A 23,365-nucleotide genomic window follows, 5' to 3' on the forward strand; every position below is an offset into this window, starting at 1 on the left:
GGACAATAGCTTAGGCCCAAAATTTCAACTTAAAAAGTTGTAATCTAACTGGGAAAGTCCTAAACATTTTTTTAAAACCCCTCACTCTCTCAAAGAATAATAAATCAATAAAATAAAAATAATGCACTGCTCTAATTAAAGATTATTAGTACCTGCTGACATCATCAACCCAAACTGTCATAAGATAATGTAGCGTTTAAATGAATTTGTTCAATAAAAAGAACCATATCCATTTCAGTTCCATTTGGAACGTAATCAAAAAGGCACTTGCTACGCTCAAATTACACTGTGCAAACTGTAGAAAAGAGGATTCATAATAGAGGATGTGGGGCAGAGTAGCGCTGCTACATGATCAGTCCTGCCCATCACACACCAAAGAAACTCTTCCATGTGGATGGGACTCAAAGGCTTTGGGGGATGGAGCAGCTGAAGAGTTAAGAGTTAAGGAGCTGCCAATCTTAAACTGTTAGAAACAGAATACTTTTAAATTTCTAAAAAGGAAACAAGACTCATTTTTTCCCCTCATACACAAAACCAGTATCATTATGGCTTCTAAAACTTTATTTTCTTGACAATAGTGATCCACGCACCTTCATCAGTAATAGTTCCACTGCTGGAGCCACCATTGCTCTTGGCTTGTCTGTGAAAGGAAGAGAGAGAGGACTCCGCATTGTGAACCTTAGGGGATGGGGATGGAGACGGGGATGGTGTGAGAGTTGGTGATGTGCTTTTAGATGTAGATGAGGTCCCAGATGGAGGTCTTTTGTTCATCTCCAGTTTCTGCTACAGTTAAAAATAGAAATGTTTTTGTTAACTAAAACTACCTTCAATTAATTATTTTAATTAAGGTCGCAATTTAGCAAAGCACTTAAACAGATCTTTAAGATTGTGCTTATTGAAGTCAATGGAGCTACACTGATTCATACCAACTGAAAATATCACCCCAAAAGGAAAGGATATTTGTTAATCTCTCAGGACTAGAATAAAGCAGTAATTCCCCACTCCAAACAAAAAGAGATGTAAATGTTCATTTAAATAACTGTTTATAAAGGATAACATTATCTTAACTTTGGATACAAGTTTTTCATTCACAGATTTAACTAAAACACTACTGATTTAAAAACATAATTTAGGCCCTGATTCAACAACATACTTAAGATCATCTGATTGACCATCTCTGACGTTATCTAATTAAAATCTGACCATGCAAATCATTGTTGCTACCACTGTTATACAATTGCAACAAATCTTATACAAAGTACGATGTATGGCCAGAAAGGATTAAGCATCCTGCAGGATAATTGACCCAGAGTCAGCCATTAGAGAGATGTTAGAACGGTATGTAAATGGTAATTAAGGCCACTCCATGGTAGATAGGCTAGAACTTTGAAATACAAACCTATATTGTTAGAAATTAGAGGTGATACTAATTGTATGGGTGTACTCATATATTTTTTAATGCTCGCCATGTAAACAGACACTTCCTGTCTGTCACTATAGCTGTTGATTCAAAGATCAAAAGGGAATATTAACATATAGATTAATCTCAGATGAAATGATGTCATTGTTTATATGTCTCTTTAAAGTTTGTGATAGACTGTCGAATGGATAAATTGCCTTATGTTAATCTGTGTGGATAATTACCAGAGATGCTTAGGAAATTGATCTATTCAAAAGTCCCCATAATTGCCTATTGTTCGCTGAAGCACTCCGAGCTGTCAAACTGTATAAAGATAAGCACTCCGAGCTTATCCAACTGTATAAAGATGCCTTGGGTCCCAATCCTTTTTATCTCAGATCTGCTTGACGCTTCATGCAGGGAAAGCTTAAGTCATAAGATTGAGATCTCCGGTCTCACCTGGATCACTCTGAATATGGGCATTGGACTATAACCTATGGACTATTTCTGAAAGAACTCTTTGCAACTACATGGCTCACCATCTCTCCTATGAATCTAATCTCAAGAACTGTACTCATGTCTGTATGTATATTGATCTTTTAATCAGTACTCTTTTTTCTTTTTTAATAAATTTTAGTTTAGATAATAAGAATTGGCTGTAAGTGTGTATCTGGGTAAGATCTGAAATATTCATTAACCTGGGAGATAATGTGTCCAAATCTTTGGGATTGGTTGAACTTTCTTATATGATTAATAAGATTTTCAGTAATCCTCATCATATTTGACTTGGTTTCTGGGTGGAGGCCTAAGGCTGGGTTGCTTTCAGGGAACTGTGTTGTTGGCTTCTGGGTAACCAGTGAGGTATTATAGAAGCTGTTTTGTGCTAGCTTGGTAAATCTAAGTCTTGGAATATCCACCGTCTTTGGGGATTGTCTGCCATGTTCTTTGCAGTTCACCCTAATTGAGTGACCTCAGTTGGCTCCCCTGGAATCCTGGTCACACCATCAATAGGACTTCATTAAAAGTTTAGAAGTCAGAGATGTGTTTAAGTGCTTTGCTGAACTGGAGCCATGATGTGTGAAGTTTTTCACTACATCCTTAGTATTTATATGATTATATAACACTAGGGCAAGTGACAAACTGTTCTGTATATATTCATTTCACATATATTTATTAAATATATGACAGCATGGAAATGGAAAAATGGCATGGATGATGAATGTGAGCATACATGTTTCTGAACAGACCCTGCCAAACGGAGCCATTACACCTCATCTTACAAATTACTCTGAAGCCATGCACCACCTAGTTTAAAGTTTGCATTATATATGGGCCCAAGGAATCTAGATGACTTTCCCCTGGACTCCTAGATTCACAGTTGTCTTAAGGCCCCTTTATGCTAGTTAGACTGATGCAAGGGGGCTATAAGGCACACATAAGACATAATATCCTAGTGATTCTGTATCTTTGCAGAAGCTCATATAGGTCATTGCTATAGGGTTGTAAGTTAGTGAAGCTCTTAGGCCACCCTAGCCTGAGCTAGCCACCAGCACATCTTGGAATTTATGCAGGGACAAATTTGCTCCCTGGTCCTTTGGAAATTGTATTATTACTTATTAATATTATTACCTCCTTAGTCCTGCATGTCAAACAGCCATGATTTACATAGTCTAATACAGAGGTGGGCAAACTACGGCCCGTGGGACCATCCTGCCCGGTCCTTGAGCTCCTGGTCGGGGAGGCTGGCCCCCGGCCCCTCCCCCACAGCCTCAGCTCGACGTGCTGCCAGCACTCTGGCCTGCTGCTCCTGCCAGGCAGCTCGGCAGGGTGGCTGGCTCCAGCATGGTAAAGGGGCGGGGAGCGGGGGTGTTGGATAAGGGGCAGGGGGTCCCCAGGGCAGTCAGGGGACAGGGAGCAGGGGGTGGTTGGATGGGACGGAAGTTCTGGGTGGGGGGAGGCAGTCAGGGGACAGGGAGCAGGGGGAGTTGGATGCGGGTGGGGTCCCCGGGCAGTTGGGGTGGAGGTCCTGGGAGGGGGCGGTCAAGGGTCAAGAAGCAGGAAGGATTGAATGGGTCGGGGTTTCTGAGGGGGGTGGGAAGTGGGAGGGGGTGGATAGGTGGCAGGTACCAGGCTGTTTGGGGAGGCACAGCCTTCCCTACCTGGCCCTCCATACAGTTGCGCAACCCCAATGCGGCCCTCGGGCCAAAAAGTTTGCCCACCGCTGGTCTAATAGGATATTTGCTTTTTTGCAGCAGCAGCTCCAAGCCCATATCTAATTTTTTCTCTCAAATTGAATCCCCAAATCCTTCTCTGTATTACCTCTTTCTATCCTATTATCTGTCATTTTGTTCTTCAGAGGGTTTTTTTCTTCAAGTGCATTGTCTGCATTTACCTAAATTAATTACAATCTCAGTGATTTATGCTCAGTTCTCTAATCCTTAGTCCTGTAGGTTATTCTTCAATTGCTTTCCTTTCTGCGCGGCTTTTCTAATCTCTTCTAGTTTGACACTGCCTGCAACCTTGATCAACGTAAAATCACTACACCTCCTACACTAGTCATTCTCAGATTTGGGGCTGTGACCCTCAAGTTGGGCCCTGAGTAGTTCTGTGAGAAATACAGACGAGCTTCATTTTTATAATATGTAAAACTGTCAGAGCCCTTTTTTTTCAACCTAGAATGGTTACTTACCCTAAGTAGTTGAGGTTCTTCAAGATTTTGAATCCGACGGTAGGGGCACATGCACTTAATGTGTGCAACAGGGGTGTCTTTTGAATAGCAGCGTCAGCTGGGGCCACACATGCGCCTGTCTCTCCTCATTTTCCCATGTGAGGGAACATATGGTGGAGTGGCTGCAACCTTCTGTGAGTTTCCTCCTTGCAATTCAAAGCCCATGTGTGCTATGGGCTTCAAAAGAGGGGAGTTGTGGATCCCACAATTCCAACAACTCTCAAAGAACTACAGTTACTATAGGGTAAAGTACCATTCTTTATTATTCCAGTGTGTGTCAGTGAGGATCACACTGTAAGTGGCTGGCAAGCAGTATCCTCATCAGATGGTGGGACTGAGGAGTTTCAGCTTCACTAGTCAAATAGTAACATCAGTACTGCTCCCCCAAACTTAGCAACTGACCTAGCATCTAAGTCCAATGCATCATGTTCAGCAAGGTCAGTGGGTTACTCTACATCACTGTCTTGCAGATTTCAGATAGCAATACATATCAGAAGCAGGTGGAGGATGTTGCTTGAGCTCTAGTGGAGTGACCCTTAGCATTCTATAGGTCTAGACCAACCAGTGGTAACAAAGCGAGATGCACTGTTTTATCAACATAGATACTCTTTGTGATGAGATGGTCTGACTTATGGAATCGCCGGCCATCCCCAGTGTGACAAAGTCAGGCTGGACAGCTAGGAGAGAGTGGTGGAAGGCAGGTGTATCAGCAACAGAATGGTAAAGGCCCTTTTCTCTATGAGCTGAAAAGAGAATACCTCAGGTCAACTAGGGACACCTGAGTCCAATGAATGGCTGTCTGTGACATTTAAAACCCCCTCTTTCTTGTGAGAGAGAGAGAGAGAGGAGAGACAAGATGCAGCAAGGGTAGTGGCAACAGGGAGAAAAGGCTTCTCCTGGGTGGAAGGCTCCTCTACTCCCTGTAGGGGCAGCAACCAAGCTAACTGCTGTGTGGGGAAGAACTGGCACCCAGAAGCCAGTATAACAGGGCAACAGCCTAGAGAGGGAGAAGAGAAAGGTATTCCCTTTTCGTGTTATGAATTTGTTTTTTTTTTTGTTTGGCTGAAGAGTACTGCTTGGGCCTACCCTGTGGCCCAACTTGTAGTATCAGAAAATAACCACCCCCATGAGGAATAAAAACTCTCTGGAGTAGGACTGATTTACACCAGGTCCCCGCATGTGCAAAGGGGAAAAGCTGAGCCCGATGAGTGAAGGAGGTGCCTCGCCACACTAGAAATAACTGGGGAAACATCTGAACAGCATGGTCCCGTTGATGTAATAGAGTAAGGCTCTGAAAACATCCAGAGTATGTAACTTCTTCTCTCCCAGTGCACAGTGAGGTTTCAGGAAGAAAACAGGTAAATCAATGTATAGAATTCCATCTCAATCAAAGACCCCGTGGTGATGAACCTAGAATCTGGTTTCACCTTGTCCTTGTGAAAAGTCAAATGACTGGTGGCAGTGACTCTGAGGTACATCCTGTGGGCTGGACAGACGTCTATGTGGACTTATAAGTCCTGTAAGTCAAAAGTCACAAACCAGTCCTTAGCCTTAAGGGATGGAATGATGGATGCTGTCACTCTTGAGAGTAGGTCAGTGTTCACTGCCTTTGTTGGTTCTGGTATTTATGGGCCTTGTGGTAGGGGCTGCGGTATAGATCCCCAGGGATCTTAGCTTGGCCCTTGAGTCCTTAGGTGAATGGCGCACTTCATCAGTGAGGCTGCTGAAGAGCTCCAGAGCTCTATCCCCTCTATAGTCTATAGTGGATTGGACCTCTTTGGGGACACTAGACACTTCAAGCCCATATAATGGTTATGGCCATGACCACTGATCTAGCAGCAGCACTGGATGCATTCATAGCCACTTGCAATGCTGTTCTAATGAACTTCTGGCCCTCTTTTATAACCTCCTTCAGTTTCTCCCTATACTCCTGTGGGAACTTGGATAGGAAGGGAGTCACTTTCACCCATGTGAGAAAGTTATACTTTTCAAACAGGGCCTGACAGTTCACCATGTGAAATTGTAATGAGGTCAAGGAGTATGCCTTGTGTCCGAAGAAGTCCAGTGTCTTAGTGTCCTTGTCCTTCAGGGTGCCCTTTCTAGTTTTGGACTTCTCTTGCACTGCTGACACCACCAGGGACCCTGGGTATGGATGGGCATAGAAGTGTTCAAAGCCCTATTGAGATATTTGATATTCTTTTCCACCCATTTGGATGTGGCAGAAAGTCTGCCAAAGCCCCTTCACCAGCTTGAGTATACCCTTGCTGATGGAAAGGGTGATATTGGCCATTGTCATAGAGTTCAAGATGTCAATGAGGTTGTGGGACTTTTACTGTATCACTGTGGTTTCAATGCCCAGGGTCTCCATGGTCAGGGGATCATGGAATACCATGAAATCATCAGTCACTGAAGTGGACACCAGTGTCACTGCCTTGTCTGATTCCTTGGGTAAGGTCTGGGGTTCCTGTTGTCCCTCTGTTGTTGGTTACGGTTGATCCCAGTCTCTCTCTGATGTGGGAGGCCTCATTAACAAACAATACCACTAGTGAGTGAGAACTCCTTCACTTTTTTTAAGCGTGGAAAGGGGATCTGCTCCAGGACTCATGTGACGATGTTTCCCAGTAAGACCAAAATGGCCAGGGTGGCATATGGATACTGGTCCAGTTGCAGTTGGCAGTCTACTGCCATTCACATCAGGCTTGAGGCGGAGCCTTGACCTCTGGTCTCCTTCTGGGGTCACTTCCTGATTCCATATTTGACACTGGCAAAAATGAATAGCTTGATGAAGGGAATGAGGAATATACCTCCTCAAACGGTGGTGATGTGGGATGTACAGCCCCAGTACTGATGATACCTATGCCACCAAGGTCTCAATGTGCAGCAGGCCTTGGGAGGTGTTGTTGATTCTTCAAGTGTCATGAATCTTGAGGCTGTGATTGGCTTGATCACCAGTACCGATGTCATCTTCAGTGTCATCACTCCTGCACAGCACTTGTGGTCTGGCCTGCATCCCCTGCCCTTAGGGTGGCAAAATACTTTGAGTAGTTTTGTTTGGTATGCTTCCTTCAGGAAGAACCAGCTTGATGTTTGAAGCAATCTTTATACTACATATTGGCTTGTCTCTTGGGTGGTAAGGGCTGAAGTGTGGGGACCGTAGGTGCTGGATCCTTTGGTATCTGGGTCGATGTCAAGGCTGCCAGTGTTGAGACTGCTGGTTCTAAGGTTGGTGGAATTGAGGCCATTGGCACTGAGGTAGCCAGTCCCAGTGTTCTCAGCACCCTCTTGGGTGTCTTCTTCTCACTACTGGATCCCGGAGCATGGTGCCTGCTTGAGGGGGCACCAGGTGACTTCTTCAGTTCTGGCTTTGCAGTTACTGCCTCCAGATCCAAAGGGACCCTCTTGGACTTCTTCAATAGGTATAGCTTGAGACAAACGTCCCTTGACTTATGGGTCCTCAAGGAGATAGACCAGCAAACTGAGTACCTGTGACAGGCATAAAAGGCATCAAGTGTGTCCATCGGTCTGGGGGATAAGGCCATCGTAGGATGGACAAGGTTTGAATCCAGACAGTTTAGAGTCCAGAAGGTGGTTGGCGCAAAATGCCTCACTTCGCTGGACAAGGGAGTAGTCAGATTAATTTAGATTAATTTTTTAATGCCAATAGCAATCAAGTATAGATAGGGCTCTACCAAATTCACTATTTTGGTCAATTTCATGGTTATAGGACTTTAAAAATCGTAAATTTCATGATTTCATATATTTAAATCTAAAATTTCACTGTTGTAACTATAGGGGTCCTAACCCAAAATAGGGATGTGGGAGGGTCGCAAGGTTATTGTGGAGGGGTTGCAGTATTGCCAGCCTTACTGCTGGTGGTGGCGCTGTATTCAGAGCTGGGCCACCGGAGAGCAGCAGCTGCTGGCCAGGAGCCCAGCTCTGAAGGCAGCGCCCCTGCCAGCAGCAGTGCAGAAGTAAGGATAACATGGTATAGTGCTGCCACCCTTACCTCTGTGCTGCTGCCTTCAGAGCTGGGACACTGGCCAGCAGCTGCCACTCTCCAGCCACCCAGCTGTGAAGGCAGCAGCACAGAAGGGTGGCATGGTATGGTATTGCCACCCTCACTTCTGCACTGCTTCTGGTGAGGCACTGCCTTCAGAGCTGGGTGTCTGCCCAGCAGCCACCGTTCTCTGAAGGCAGTGCAGAAGTAATGGTGGCAATATGGCGACCCCCATACAGTAAACTTGCAATCCCCTCCTCCCCCCACAACCTCCTTTGGGGTCGCGGCCCCCAGTTTGAGAAACGCTTGTCTCCCCCATGAAATCTGAATAGTATAGGGTAAAAGCACCCAAAAGACCAGATTTCACGGGGGAGACTAGATTTCATAGTCTGTGACACGTTTTTCATGGCCATGAATTTGGTAGGACCCTAAGTACAGATTAAGGGGGAGGACAGTGCTCTTCTCACAGTAGATTTGAGAATAAAACAAAGGTTATAAAGCTCTGAAAAGGGCAGTGGTTCAGACACTCACCGGATTCCTTGCCTGCTACCAAGAGGGAACTGAGGGAAGGTTGTGGCAGCTCCATCCTTTATACTCTTGCACAAAACCACAAGGAGGCACAGGGCGCATGCATAGCCTCAATAGACACTGCTATTCAAAAGACTTGTGCATGAGCCACATGTGCACCTACATTGGGATCCTCATTGACATACTCTCAAAAAACTATCAGACATATGGTTGCCAGACAATGTTACAGCTATTATTACAGTTACACAAATCACAAATGCAGTCCTGTTCCTATTACAGCATTTTTGGCCTTTTTAGCTGAAACTGCATAAAAGATTCTTGTTTATACAATCACAGAAGAAAAAAAATAGTGGTTTGGGGGTAGCAGAGGAGAAGTTGAGCAGGGCTTTGGAGCGGAGCCTGGAGCTGGAGTGCGAAGCAGCTCCGGAGCAGTGGAGCTGCAGGTTTTTGCCTGGAGCTGGAGCTGGAGCGGAGCCGGAGCACAGCTCCAAAGCCCTGAAGTTGAGAAACCTTGCTCTAGATCAATTATAATAATATTAATACAATACTGAGTGCTAAAGTAATCCCTGCAAAATGACATGCATATTCTCTCTCTCTCTCTCTCTCCACTAATGGTCTATCAGTCAATTTGTATCCATTCCCTGGAATTTGTTGCAAAAAAATATTCTAACTTTTCCATTAGATTCTCAGGCAGGACCACATCAAAAACTTTACCAAAATCTAAGAATACTGGACCTGATCCTGATCACAGACTGGTGTAAATTAAGAAAAACTGTCTTGAAGTCACTAGAGTGAAAGCAGTGTGAAACAACTGTAACAAGATCACCGGACATAATAGGGTTTAATCTGGATTCCTTCTTTTCACCAAGGCCCCTGTTCAGTAAGGTACATCAACAGTCCCACTGATGTGTTTAAATTTTGGTATGTGCTTAAGTACTTTGCTGAATTGTGGCTCTGACTCGTAATAGTATCGCAAAAGGTCATCAGAATTGTTTGCCACAATTAGCTGTTTATGAACCTTGAGCTTCAGCTGGACATTTTCTAAGTGCTTACAAATAAATTTCTTCATGAAGCTAAAGCTTAAAGTTATATTATTCTGCTTCCCTAGAAAAATGTTTGGGTTATCTCTTCCTTATTACACAAGCTTTTTTCTCTGGCTCCAGTTCAGGAGAGCACTCACACATGTTCTTAAGTTCCACTGGCTTCAAAATTAAAGTTAAGCATATGCTTAAGTATTTTGCCAAATCAGAGCCTTAATTCTTGGAAAGGGCATATACTCCACTACAGCTGCATATCCCATCTTGTTTTACTGCCTCTGCTACAGAGAAAGGATGTCAACGTTGCTATTTATTTATTTTTAAATTTCCAGGAAAACGCTGCCTCCTAACCCCCTTTGTGCATATTCAAGTCTGGTTGTGAAAACTTTGTTCCAAAGAATTAGTTGCTGAGCAGAGTCAGATTCAGGGGGCTTTGCATGCTAAGCAGGCCCATGTCAGGCTGACAGAGTTATTTTCAGGAAATCTATTAAAGTCTGGGCTGTGATTACATTTATTTAAAATGAACCAAGCAGAAAATAAATAAAAACTTCCCTTTATTTTTGCCTGCCTTTGTACAGATTTGTTACTAAGGGAAAGTTTGGTGGAGCTGACATGTTTCTACCCCTGTGTCAGACATTCACACATTTTAGCCCCATTATATGTTGTGTAATTGTGTTTCCTACCACACATGACTAAGGCATGTTTCATTAACTGCTTTGTTAAGTATTAGGTATTTTAGCAACAGGAAAACTTAAAAGTCATATATATACCTTTGCAATACGTCCATTGCCAGCTATCTGAGTGCACTGCTGCAGCTCAGGAAGAGTGGATGAAGCAGCTGTGTGGATTGAGCTATATTGCTGGCTGGGTTTCTGTTCAGGTAAGCCTGCTGCTTTTTTCCTTTGAGCTGCAATTTGAGACAAAACACTATCTGCACTGCCACCTGAGGAGGAACCATAAATTAAAAAAAAAAAAAAAAGTTAGGTACCAACAAGCAACATACTAAATAAATTGATATAATTAAAAAAAAAAACAGATTCGTTCTAGCCACCTCCTCCACCACCCTACACCCTCCAAAAAACTTCAGTGCATAGACAAAAATCTCTCCACACCAGTGCTGGTAGTCCTTGTAGGAGTTACTGTTTCTTCCGGGGGAAAAGTTAGGCTCCCAGGAAAGCCTTCTGTCTTTCTTGGATTGGCCTGTGGGGGGCAGGAAAGTAGAAGCAAACTAGCAAGAATGGGAAAATCCACCAAATCCCTGGTCTCAGTGCAAGAAATTCCCACTGTTGTGGGGGAGTGGGAAAAAGAGTTGCAGATACTTTGAAGGCAGCGTGGACTTGATACATGAGTATAGGTGTTCCTAAATTCTAATCTTGGCTCTGCTACTGATTCACTGAGTGGCCTTGGGTAATTAACTTCAACCTTCTGTCTCAGTTTCCCCATCTGTAAAATGAGGACAATAATACTTATCCACCACCTCATTTATCTGTTAATCTCTGTACTGTGCTTTGAATGCATGAAGCACAATATAAATGGTAAAGCATTATTATCAGAAACTGTTCACCTGCCCACCTATTAATCTGCTGGTCCCAAAATCCTGTGGTAGCCCTTAGCGTATCAGGTGTAGTAGGAGCAAAAAATATGGGAAGGCAGCCACCACCTTTGGGCAGTATCAACACAGCGGCTGTAGCCTGTTTTGCCACCAGCGCAAGTGAACAGAGACACCAGGAGAGGGAAAATACTTGAAAGGCAGACAAATGAGGGGAAAGATAAAGCCAGCAAAGACTATCTAAAGCGCTGGAGACAGAAGGCTGAGAGCTGCTCTCCATGCTTCCAGGAAAGCGGCAAAGCAAAGACTAAAAGGCTGGATGTGGGGGGTCAGTCTATGTATATCCTTGGGCTTCCACGACTCTTTGTCTCCAGGTTTCGCCTGCTGTTTTGCGATTCCAGCAGGACAGAAGAGGGGGATGCCTGATAAATGAAATTTAACGTTTTTCAATTATTTTTATCCAAAGTCAAACTTTTTTTCATTATCCATGTCACTGAACCCTAAAGGACAACAGGCTCCAGGTACCAGTTCCAGGTTTATGTACTGCTAACAGAGATGGGTTTGCCTTCTGGACAAAGGGTGTCAGGCATCATAAACGTCTTTGAAAATGCTGCCTGGGTTGAGGAGAGCAAGGCGGAAGTGTTTAGTTGACACACGAGTAGTCATGCTGGCCTTACTATTACTTGTCGCGCCAAAAGGTCCCAGTCACAACTGGGGCATGCTGAGGTTGTGTTTCTCTCTTCAGTGTCAGGTGTGTGGCTGTTGCCTCATTTCCTCCACTGGAGACTGTCTTCCTGGACTAATAAGATGATCTGGTTCTCTGGCCCAACAGTCAAAGTAAAAATTCTCTCCTTCCAGGGTAAATAAGTCCAAACACACAAATATAGGTGCTTCAGGCTTCAGCAGTCCTTTTCCCCTCACTGGCTATGTAGTCCTTCACCCGTTGACACAGGGGACCTCCTTCTCCCCTTGTATCAAGAGCTGACAATAATCTCCACTGCAGGGATCAGTAAGACTTTGTAATACCTCAGGCTTAACAGTCCTTTTTCTCCTCAATGCAGGAGCTTGCACATGACATTTCTAGGAGGTGTCTTGTGCCCTCCATTTACTACAGGCCCCTACACCATGAGCAGCAATCTGCTCCAAACCCAAGACTGCCATTCTCCATTATCTTCCTTGGGACATCCCCTACAATGCCTGTCTCTGGTCAGGTCTTGCTCAGGTCTCTTCAGCCAAGCCTCTCACAGGTTTTGTTTCTGGCTCCTTCACAGGGAAACATGTCAGCCTTGATATAGACACCAGATCCTGGAGAGTTTCCCTGAGCAGCTGCTACTCTTCTTGAATCTCTCCCACTACTGACAGCATGAAGCTCTTGATAGGATGCTTCTTCCTTCCCAGTGGACTTGCTCACTCTCAGTTAATGCTTCCTGGACTTGAAGTCCCATGATCCAGTACGAAATTAGGCACTGCTAAGAGATAGGCCTAAATTCTCCTTAAAGGACCAGCTTTCCCTGTAACAGGGTCTTACTGTGTGAGGGGCCTTATGAAGACATAGGGTGAAATTCTGGATCTATGGAAGTTAACAACAAAATTTTCACTAAAAAGAAAAGGAGTACTTGTGGCACCTTAGAGACTAACAAATTTATTTGAGCATAAGCTTTCGTGAGCTACAGCTCACTTCATCGGATATAGACTAACACGGCTGCTACTCTGAAACCTGACATTATGCAAAATTTTCACTGGTTTTAACAGAACCAGAATTGAACCACTGGTCTCTATCCTGAAGAATTTCTTAATATGAAAAGATACAAACAAAGTGTGGAGAAAAGAGATGCATGTAAGCAAAGTGATCGAGATGATGACAGACAAACATTGTTAGCTGCAAGTATTTCCTCAAATCCTACTGAGGGGCACTGCCTGCAGGAAGGAAAATCACTCAGATGTTTCTGATGAACCCACCAGGTCACTGGGCTTGTGAAACACATTCACGTTGTTTCTACCACTCTGCTGCTCCTGGTCTTCTCTTCCCCAAGGTGGGAGACCTTTTATAGGCCAGCCCCTTGGAGATCCTGTTGGTGGTCTCCCTGTAGGTCTTTGGGGGTCACTTTTGTGTTTGGGAGGAGGTGCATCCTATTAAATCAACTAAGCAGAGATCTACTGGAGTAGGGCTGCTAAACTCCATCTATACATTAGTTTTCTGACTCAGCAGATTGGCTGGGGAGAGGTAGAGAATAGGGAGAAGCCCATCTAATTCTCAGGTGATAATAAAATATGGGGAGAAGATGCTGCTGTCAGAAGAATTTGGGCAGTGGCAGTAACATTTCAGAGTTACAGAGGGTATCCAGTAGGGTTCTTTCTTCTCATGGTTGAGAGTTTACACTGTAAACCCTTTGGGGCAGTGACCATCTTTTAATCTGTGTGCTTTACCTAGCTTAATGGGGTCCCAATCCTGATTGGGGCCTCTAGGCACTACCCTGGTACAAATAATAAAATATATTTGGTAGATGAGGAGAAAACTCTAAAACAACCCAAAAATGTCCAATGATCATCTGTTGTTGAATGCAAAAATCATAGCATCCCCCTAGTAAGGCTAGGCTTTATCTGACCCAGCAACAGTTCCTGAGGACATGGGGTGGCCAATGCTTGATGCAACGGAGAAGGATAATTCAGCTCTTTTCCACCATGAGCTGAAGTGGTTTCTGATCTATGCGTAGAATGAAATGGGTGTTTCTATCCACCCCAGATCTGAAATCCCTAGCAATTCTGATTAAACTACATTTATTCCCCTCTTGGTGAAAAACACATTTTACATTCAAGATGAAAATACATGGAAAAAACTCCCAGTCTACAGCTGCAATAATATAACCCCATTGAACTGCGGAGGAAAATGGCAGACAAAAGAAGTATTACTTTTATGGATTTCAAGACGAGAAAGAAGCATTACAACAATCCAGTCTGACCTCCTGCATAACAGTGGCCACAGAATTTCACGTAGTGATACGTCCTAGTAAATGCAGCTCTTTTGGAAATAATCAGTAAAGAATCCTCAGCTGGCTACAGACAGGTTCATGCCCCTGGGAGGACAGGTGCCAGTACCCTCTGTTCTGTGTCAAAATATTACAAATATATTTCTTTATATTGAGAAAATGGTTTAATCTTTAGATTCTTTCCAGAGATGTGTATCAGATACATTTCTTAGTGATATGATCTTTTGTTCTGTGTTTTGGGAACCTGTCACATGTTAAATTACTACAACAGGTTTTGAAGTTAAAATCTTTTCTGGCATGTTAAAATTACCACAATTACTTTATGAAATATGTATGTACCTCCACAGACTTAACCCATACTTACAAAATAAATATTTTTCAATTTCAGTATCTTACACTATCCAATGTTATACGATCATGCTATGAAAGTCTACCATAATATATGCAAAAATGGGATAAAGCAGGCATGTATTTTTAATAGCTTTTATGCCTGGAATGTCTTCTTTTGGATAGGCTTGGCATGAATGCTGGTAGTTTGATTTTTCTTTCTTTTAATTAAAACATCAGAAATTTTCACCCAGAAAAAAAGTGATATGTGAAAAAAAAGACTAAAATTCTTTAAAGAAATATTAAGGTAGAAACATGTCCTTTCGGACAGCATACCCACTCCTGCAATCTAAGCTACATGGATGTACCCCAATTAAAGTCACTGAGGTTTCTCAGATTCAGGGTCAGCTTCTGTGGTTCCAAATGCATGACTGGGCCCATAGTCCCTGCAGCGTGGCAGACACCCCGCTCCAGTCTGGAACGGGTTAAATCCAGCCGTGGAAAAGGGCTGCCCTGGGAGCCAATCATAAGTGGGCTTGAGGCAGCCAATCAGGGCCTGGCATAAGAAGGGCTAAGGGAGGAGCTGGGAGACTCACTTCAGCTGTGGAGTGGGAAGGACCTAGCTTCCTGGGAGCACAAGGGTACCTGAAGCAGAGCAGTGCTGGAGAAGGGCAAAAGGAGCTGGGGAGCTCCAGCCAGGCAACTCCCCAGGCTGAGGCCTTGTTAAAGACTTAAGGAGGGACTGGGGCTACAGAGGTGCAGCCCGGGGATAGGCAGAGGAAGCTGGTCCAAGCCCCTTGCCAGTGATGAGTGGCCATTACAGACTGCAGTTTGCCCCAGGGAAACGGGGCTAGATGAGGAAGGTGGGCTTAGAGGGTTGGGGGTTCCCCTGGGAGGGGAGACCCAGAGTGTGGGGGCATTGCTGTGGGGCAGCACCCCAAGATAAGATGGCACCGGGATCAGGGAGGGACACGGGGGCCTGAGGCAGGAGAGACACCGGCTAGCAGGAGGCACTCCGAGTGCTGGAATGAGCTAATTCCCGGATAACCAGCAGGAGGTGGCAGGGAGTGCTCGATCTGCTACAGTCCCCTACTGTGACTGTCTGTGGTTCCTGTTCCAGCAAAGTTAATGGCAGTTTTGCAGGCACTTGTGTAATTTCTACCTTACCTGTGAATTTAGATTACCTAGCTGAATCTGTCTTAATTTTTATATATGAAATTAAAAAATATATATCCACCTGATCTATTATGGAGTTCTCCACCATGTCTGTTAATTCCAGCGATGTTGCTGGATCCACCAGAAGAGTGTGGCGAGTGGTTGAAGTTGCTTGAATTTGAGGGAGAAGCAGGTCTTCTTGCAAAGGCTGGCAATTTGATGGGTCTAGTTCCTTTGGTAACAGATGTCTAAAAGAGCAAGAAATATATACACTTTTAAAATTTCTTTCTTGAAGAAATGGCAGATAAAGCTTTAAACACAATTTTACTTACCACAAAGGATAGTGACTTTCTCTGAGGATCAAAATGGATATCAGAAATGAATATGATTTTCTTGAACATTACAAAATCCTAATTCAACAAGGAATAAAGTAGTAATATAAAAATAGTCCTCTTCTTCTGATTTTTGTCTAAAAATGTCATCAGTATAACATGAGCAATACAAAGTCTCAAGATCGGTACATAAAATCACATGTAAAATTTATCTAATACAAAGTCCTGCTCTAGATTCCCCCATCTTACGAAAACACCCTTGGGCTCACTATCTGCTTCACTACCATCCCCTCTAACTAAACCACAACTACTGCTGTGAGTTCCTCTCCTCTGACCTCTTTAATCCCACTTCAACCTTTTTCACTCCACAGCAAGTGTTCTCACTAAAGGCTCTAATGATTTTCTGGCCAAATCCTAAAGTCTCAACTCTATCAACATCCTCCTTGAATTCTTTTACATCAATATCCACTCCTTACTCCTTGAAATCCCATCTTCCAGTGGCTTTTGCAGTTATCTCCTCTCATGGTGGTTCTCTTACCTGTCTGATTGCTCCTTCAGTCTCTGGTTTGGTGGGTCTTTCTCCACTCCTCTAGCCCTTGAGTGAATGCCTCCCTGACTCCATTCTTGGTCCTCTTTTGCTTTGCTCCCTCCACACATTATCCACTCATGCTGCTGTGATCTTTATAATGACTGACTTACAGGTAACTGATCTGTTTTCTTTCAGTTCAGTTGTTTTTCCCCCTCCTTCCTTCTAGAACTCATTATCAACTCAAAATACCCCTGCTCTGATACACCGAGGCAGCGTACTTTGAGGACTAAACCATCTCACTTGGAATCTATGATCACCTCAGAACTTTGTGACAAACCCATGTTAATGCTGGAGCTTATTGTATTCAAGGAAAAGTGTGGCATGCAAGCTCTTACTCTACTAATGCTTCTCCTCCTGAGTAGCTGAGTTTACAGGGACTACCCATTCTAAAGATATAGAAATTTTAAAAAACTCACAATGGAAAATACATGATTCTACAAGATGTTCTCACAGCTACATGTTGCAAGAATCCAAGAGGACCATAAGTCTGAGGGACAGCATCAAACTACTGTGTCTTATCAACCAAAATTTCCTGGAGGTAACAATATACAATATTTTGTTGTACAATGCATTCACTTACTATGTCAGAGTTTGCACTGCTGTTAAAATCATGTTTGATCCCACGCTGTGGCAAGGCAGTCCTCATCTGTTCAGTCTTGCCATCTTTGTTCATTCGTGTTCGGTCAGAATTCCACAGCTCAAAACTTGAAGGAGGTAAGAAAGGAGGAATAACTGCTTTCAGTTTATCACTAGGTAGCCTAGTAAATGGAGCACCACTTCTTAACTGAGAAGAAAAAGAAATTACCTCTTTTTAGAAAGATGTATTTGACTCTAATTATATGCATTTAAAATAGGAAATGAAGCTATGTAGAGAATGGAAGACTTTTAATATTCATCATCAGAATAAAAGGATGGTGGGGGAGTAAGGGTATTTTAAACAGGCAAAAGAACAATTTAATCAAGACATAAACATCTTTGAAGATGTACAATACAGAATAATAAACAGAAGCAATGCAAATGACCATTAAAGCTGTTATCATACACTAGCTTTATGTAATATACTGAACTTGGCTCACTTAAATAGTGCAAGTTGCCCTGTTAAGTATAAATCTATTTCATTCCTTCCTTTGGGCCTAATCCTGGCTCCTAGTGAAGTCAACAGGAGTGTTAACTAGTTAATTAGTCACTTCCAAATGATAAACAGGAGGAGTGACAAGATAAAAACTCTGTGGGTTCCTAGATGAGACCCTGGGAAAGAATGAACAATTGCTTACTCTGTCTCTTTGGGGTCTCCTAAAAAAAAAGAAGAAGAAAAACTGAAGCCCTCTTCTACCCCAGTTCCCTCAGTCAACACATTGTCCCTCATATCAAATAAATGGTTCTTTAAGATCTAATGAAATCAACATGGGTAATTTGATCTTTTACAATTGCCAAGAAGGGGTTATCAACTGAAGATAATGCAGTCTCTAGGCTATAACAGAATCTGAAGCTGGAGTATAACAAAGGAGAGGAGGAATCTATATTATACCCTCTTTGTAACTTTCTCCAAAAAGTGAAGGTTTTGAGATAGGTAAAAAATTGCTGAAAATGCACGATGCCTTGTTCTTCGTGAATTTTACTATAGCTTACCCTTTTATCTAACAGAGCATGTTCATTCATGTAAATGGTTGTGAAATAAGTCTGAGTTACATCCCTTACTACATTCAAATTCCTCCTTAGAACACAGTATTTCATGTGGCTTTTCAGCAATAAACCAACTATTCAAGTGATCTCTTTTTAAGTCACTATTGACCATAAAAAGTTCATCCATCAACTAATGGATTGTACTTGCTACAAAAGTCAATATTTACCAAGCATTACCAATCCATACCATCTGCAATATTGCAGTTATTTCCTGTTCTCACTAAAGAGAAAAAATACAGCAGTTTGGATACAACTGTCTAGTGATCATCAGCAAATGCTGTTTATTTTATTAATGGTGACCACTGTATCATTTGTATGATAATATGAGTGAACTGTACTGCCTATCTAATTTGGATTGTAAATGATTGAGTGAGAGTTGCATGATGTTCTATTCAGTGTTGAGCACATTGACAGCACTGTAACATACCATGGTTGTCAATAATTCATCATCCTTTCCTGCTCTTGTGCACACACCTGAAAAACACATCAAGGATATTTTTAAAAACTCCAAATGCTTATTCCCAAGGATAACTTTGACAAATGTATTGTATGCCACAACAGTTTCACTCAGTAAATACAATGGCATAAATTTATCCCTCATGCAACTCCATTGACTTTCCTGGCAACGTATCCAAGATGAATTTGGGCCATTGTTGTTTTTGTATTTTACATCATAAACTGCAGGGTTCAAACCCACTAACCCCCCTTTTTGTTCTATGACTAACAGGGGTGTTAACAGGCCAATTCACCTTGAATATTCCCATAAGAACATAAGAATGGCCAAACTGGGTCAGACCAAAGGTCCATCCAGCCCAGTATCCTGTCTGCCAACAGTGGCCAATGCTAGGTGCCCCAGAGGAACTGAACCTAATAGGTAATGATCAAGTGATCTCTCTTCTGCCATCCGTCTCCACCCTCTGACAATCAGAAGCTAGGGACACCATTCCTTACCCATCCTGGCACATTCCCTTAGAAAACGTGCTAACTACTTATGCTAAACCCAATGGCTCTCAACCTTTCAGGAGTCTCACTTGCCTTGCATACCCCAAAGTTTCACATTACTTAAAAACTACTTGCTTATAAAATCAGACATAAAAATACAGAAGTGTCACAGCACACTATTACTGAAAAAATGCTGAGTTTCTCATTTTTACCATATAATTATAAAATAAATCAATTGTAATATAAATATTGTATTGACATTTCAATGTATAGTATATAGAGTAGTATAAACAAGTCATTGTCTGTATGAAATTTTAGTCTGTACTGCCTTCGCTAGTGCTTTTAATGTAGCCTGTTGTAAAACTAGGCAAATATCTATATGAGTTGATGTGCCCCCAGGCAGACCTCTATGTACCCCTGGTTGAGAACCACTGTGCTTAACCATCTGTTCGATCTTGTAGTTAGTTGTGACACTCTTAGTACCTTTCCCAGACCTGAAGAAAAGCTCTGTGTAGCTCAAAAGCTTGTCTCTCTCACCAACGGAAGTTGGTCCAATAAATATTACCTCACCCACCTTCTCTCTCTAATATGAATCGACTGCCCATTTCAAGGGTATTTTCTAGCATACAATAATGCAGGGGTTCTCAAACTGGGGGTCGGGACCTCTCAGGTGGTCGCGAGCTGTCAGCCTCCACCCCAAACCCTGTTTTGCCTCCAGCATTTATAATGGTATTAAATATATTAAGTGTTTTTTTTAATTTATAAGAGGGGGGGTCGTACTCAGAGGCTTGCTATGTGTAAAGGGTCACCAATACAAAAGTTGGAGAACCACTGCACTAATGGCATGACATGATATTAAGCATGGGTGATGCTAAATTTATTGCTCAACGGCAATCACTAACCAAAACCAGTGCAAGTCTGATAAAATAACTCTTTGTGCAGCATCTTTCCACATACTGCATTCTTATTACATGTTTTCATCTGTAGCAAATGCATTACATTAAATATGGTACCACCTAAACTACCAGATGATAGAACACTTCCCATATAGCATATAAGCAGTTCTGACTTTACCGCTAGCTTTGACATTTGTGGTCCAAGCTGTTGCAGCATCACAGTTTCCAGAGTTGTTCACATCTGGCTGTGAAGTGGCTTTTATTGTGGAATTCAGAGATGACTCGGGCTCATCAGTAAAAGGCACAGACTGACTGGTGGAAAATCCATGACGCAACGTTTGGGTCAACTTCAGCTTGCGGAATCTATTGGACATTCTGTTCCACCATGACTAGGGGGATGAGAAGACAGGACAACTTTGTTCTAACATATAAGTAAAAGAAAAGTTACATTAATTCAGCTTCGCACAAAGCTATAATTCTGACAAGGAGTTTTAGTGATAAACTACAAGAGTTGACGGAGCCGTTTATCAATGTCACCCAATACCCTAGACCTGGTGGTACACAAGACATCTCTGGGGGGTACACGGGAGAAATTGTATAATGCTGGATTTTATCTATTAATTACTTAATTTATTACATTTTCATAATAGGTTACTCAGATGAAGCTTTAAAACTCCATGGGAATTTGTTACATAAAATGTGGTAGTTAATTTACTTCAGGATGTACCAACGAGAACACCGATACAGATGCTGACGTACAGAGCCTTCACCTCTAATCACAGTATAGCGTGGATTCAGTTGCCCAGCAACTGTCCAGTCTGAGCTCAGAACTTAGGCAGGGGTTTTGTTTTTGGTTGTATATGTAGCTCCGATATCGGTATGTAACCGTGAAATATGGATAGATGGCTAAAGACATGGGGTGTTAAGAAGAACACACAAAGTACCAGTGATGAGAAAGGTAGGGGTACATGGGCAGCTGGTAGATCTGGAAGGGGGTACGCAATAAGAAAAGTTTGGGAACCTTTGCCCTAGACTGAATTGCAGCTTTATGTACAGATATAGGTAGATATAGATGTATAAAAAATTACAGGTTTGTCTGTGTTAACATGAACATCTGATTTATAGTATTTATTAAATTAATAAAAAGTAAAACTAATTTTACATACAAAATATTATGTATATAAAGCTACACTGAAGTAGAATACATCTAAATGAATGAACAAATGAATGAATGAATTTTCAAGCTCCATTTTAAAATCTCTCTCAGTCTCCCCCCCACATTTTTTCTATCACAGGAAATTCATTGTCAAATTGTGAATTTGAAGGGATGTGATTTACCTCATCAATTTTTGGACCTAGTAAATAGTTTTCCATATTTTTTTCCACTATAGTCACTTTGTCTGCGAAAGCGAAGCATGTGCATTTACTCAGGTACTTTGGGTGGGAAGTTTTAAAACTACAGTACTAAGTACTGTAATTTAATCTTCCAATCAACTCACAACTTCATACTCTAACGTCATGCTCTCCAGTATCAAGATCTAGCACGTCTTACTGTCATAACATCAATACCTGTGTAAAGTTATTCTATTTTAACAATGCACAGATGGCTGTTAAGGTTTTGCATTAGAGCAAAGGCTGATGAAACTGGGATGTGTATTGACTATTTTTAAAAAATTCTTTGTACTTCTTGAGCAAAGGAACTTATTATGGTAGACAGGGCCATCCCTAGGGGGGTGCAGGGCCGGGGGTGGAATGCACAGATTCATCTCTTCCGGGATTGACCTCGCTGGCCAATTGCACCGGCCCACAGGGCCCCCCAAAGCGTGGGGCCTGGAGCAGTCACCCCAATTCACCCTTCCCAAGGGATGGCTCTGATGGTAGAAAAAGCATTAAAATACAAACATCCATATACTTTTATTGGTGCTTTCAAATGGATTGAAAGGACTGGAGCTTCCAGGCAAACCCTACAGGTTTTTTTGTAGTAAGCTGGGGACCTGATAAACAGGATATGACAGTTCAGAGACACTAGGGGAAGCAGTGACGCCTAGCTCTCTCTGACTACTGTGGATCCTGCAGATGTGGGCAGTGTCAGCCTGGTCACTGTTACAAGGACAACGAGAGGAGGTACTCGGTCATAGTACATCACTTGATAGTAAGTGAATAATTTTATGTTCATAAGGTATATTACACAGCAACATAAGGAGCAATATTGTGCAATTATTAACTTCTTCCAAAGGCCTAGCCTACATGGAATAATTGAACAATTGGGAATTAAATTGGTGGGATGGTTCCCCTGTGAGTATCTACAGTGTACAATGTCCATATGAGCCAGGCAGTTTCAGGTACAGTTTGTCTCACATCAACACTATCACTATACTACACCACTGCAGTCCACCTGCCCTCTGTCTACCTTCTCTACAGTTCCAGTACAGCTACTGAGGGTCTCAAAACCCAGAAGAGAAGTCAAACTCCCATAATTCTCTGGGGGTAAATCCTGTTAATCCCATGATGCCAGCACTGTTTCCTGTCCTTTTTCTCAAAAATGGAAGCCAGGATGAAAGCTCTGTTCTTGTTCCTTGCTCAGCAAGGTCCCTGAAAGTGAGTGGCAAATTGGCAGTGGTAGTGGCTCTGAGAGCAACTCTGGCAAGAAAGAGACAAGACCAGCAATTCAGAGCATTCATGTAACAGGTAGTTGGTGGTTGGGGTGTGAGTAGATGGCCTTATATGCTATTTGCAGTTCTTCTGTAGATGGCATGACACTTCTGGGTTTGGCGCACAACCACAGGCTGGTGGGGCAGAATTGTTTTTGAAACCTGGGCTAAACTGTAGCAGCGATGTAACTTCAGAATAAAGTGTCTGCTCTGTAGCTCAGTGGTGAGCAAGTCCTGACAGTACAGTGCCAGATCACAGATATGAGGGCTCCCCTTATTCATAGAATCATAGAATATCAGGGTTGGAAGGGACCTCAGGAGGTCATCTAGTCCAACCCCCTGCTCAAAGCAGGACCAATCCCCAATTAAATCATCCCAGCCAGGGCTTTGTCAAGCCTGACCTTAAAAACTTCTAAGGAAAGAGATTCTACCACCTCCCTAGGTAACACATTCCAGTGTTTCACCACCCTCTTAGTGAAAAAGTTTTTCCTAATATCCAACCTAAACCTCCCCCACTGCAACTTGAGACCATTACTCCTTGTCCTGTCATCTTCTACCACTGAGA

At 42.7% G+C, this 23,365-nt stretch overlaps 1 protein-coding gene across 8 annotated transcripts in view; it reads right to left on the bottom strand.

Annotated features, from left to right (window-relative positions):
* ANKS6 (ankyrin repeat and sterile alpha motif domain containing 6) overlaps positions 1 to 23,365 on the bottom strand; it is a 78,516-nt gene that overhangs the window by 33,886 nt on the left and 21,265 nt on the right. For all 8 annotated transcript variants that reach the window (XR_012157401.1, XR_012157400.1, XR_012157399.1 and 5 more), the window contains 6 exons: positions 20,328 to 20,538; positions 18,739 to 18,785; positions 17,209 to 17,412; positions 15,790 to 15,955; positions 10,460 to 10,632; positions 591 to 783 (listed from right to left, as the gene is read on the bottom strand). Coding sequence is in view for 2 of the 8 variants with exons in the window: in XM_073332462.1 (XP_073188563.1) it covers positions 591 to 783; positions 10,460 to 10,632; positions 15,790 to 15,955; positions 17,209 to 17,412; positions 18,739 to 18,785; positions 20,328 to 20,538 (994 nt within the window). In the remaining 6 variants the exon portion in view is untranslated. The remainder of the gene's footprint in view (positions 1 to 590; positions 784 to 10,459; positions 10,633 to 15,789; positions 15,956 to 17,208; positions 17,413 to 18,738; positions 18,786 to 20,327; positions 20,539 to 23,365) is intronic.

This window comes from Lepidochelys kempii, chromosome 2, assembly GCF_965140285.1.
Source record: "Lepidochelys kempii isolate rLepKem1 chromosome 2, rLepKem1.hap1, whole genome shotgun sequence".
NCBI classification, from domain to species: Eukaryota; Metazoa; Chordata; order Testudines; family Cheloniidae; genus Lepidochelys; species Lepidochelys kempii.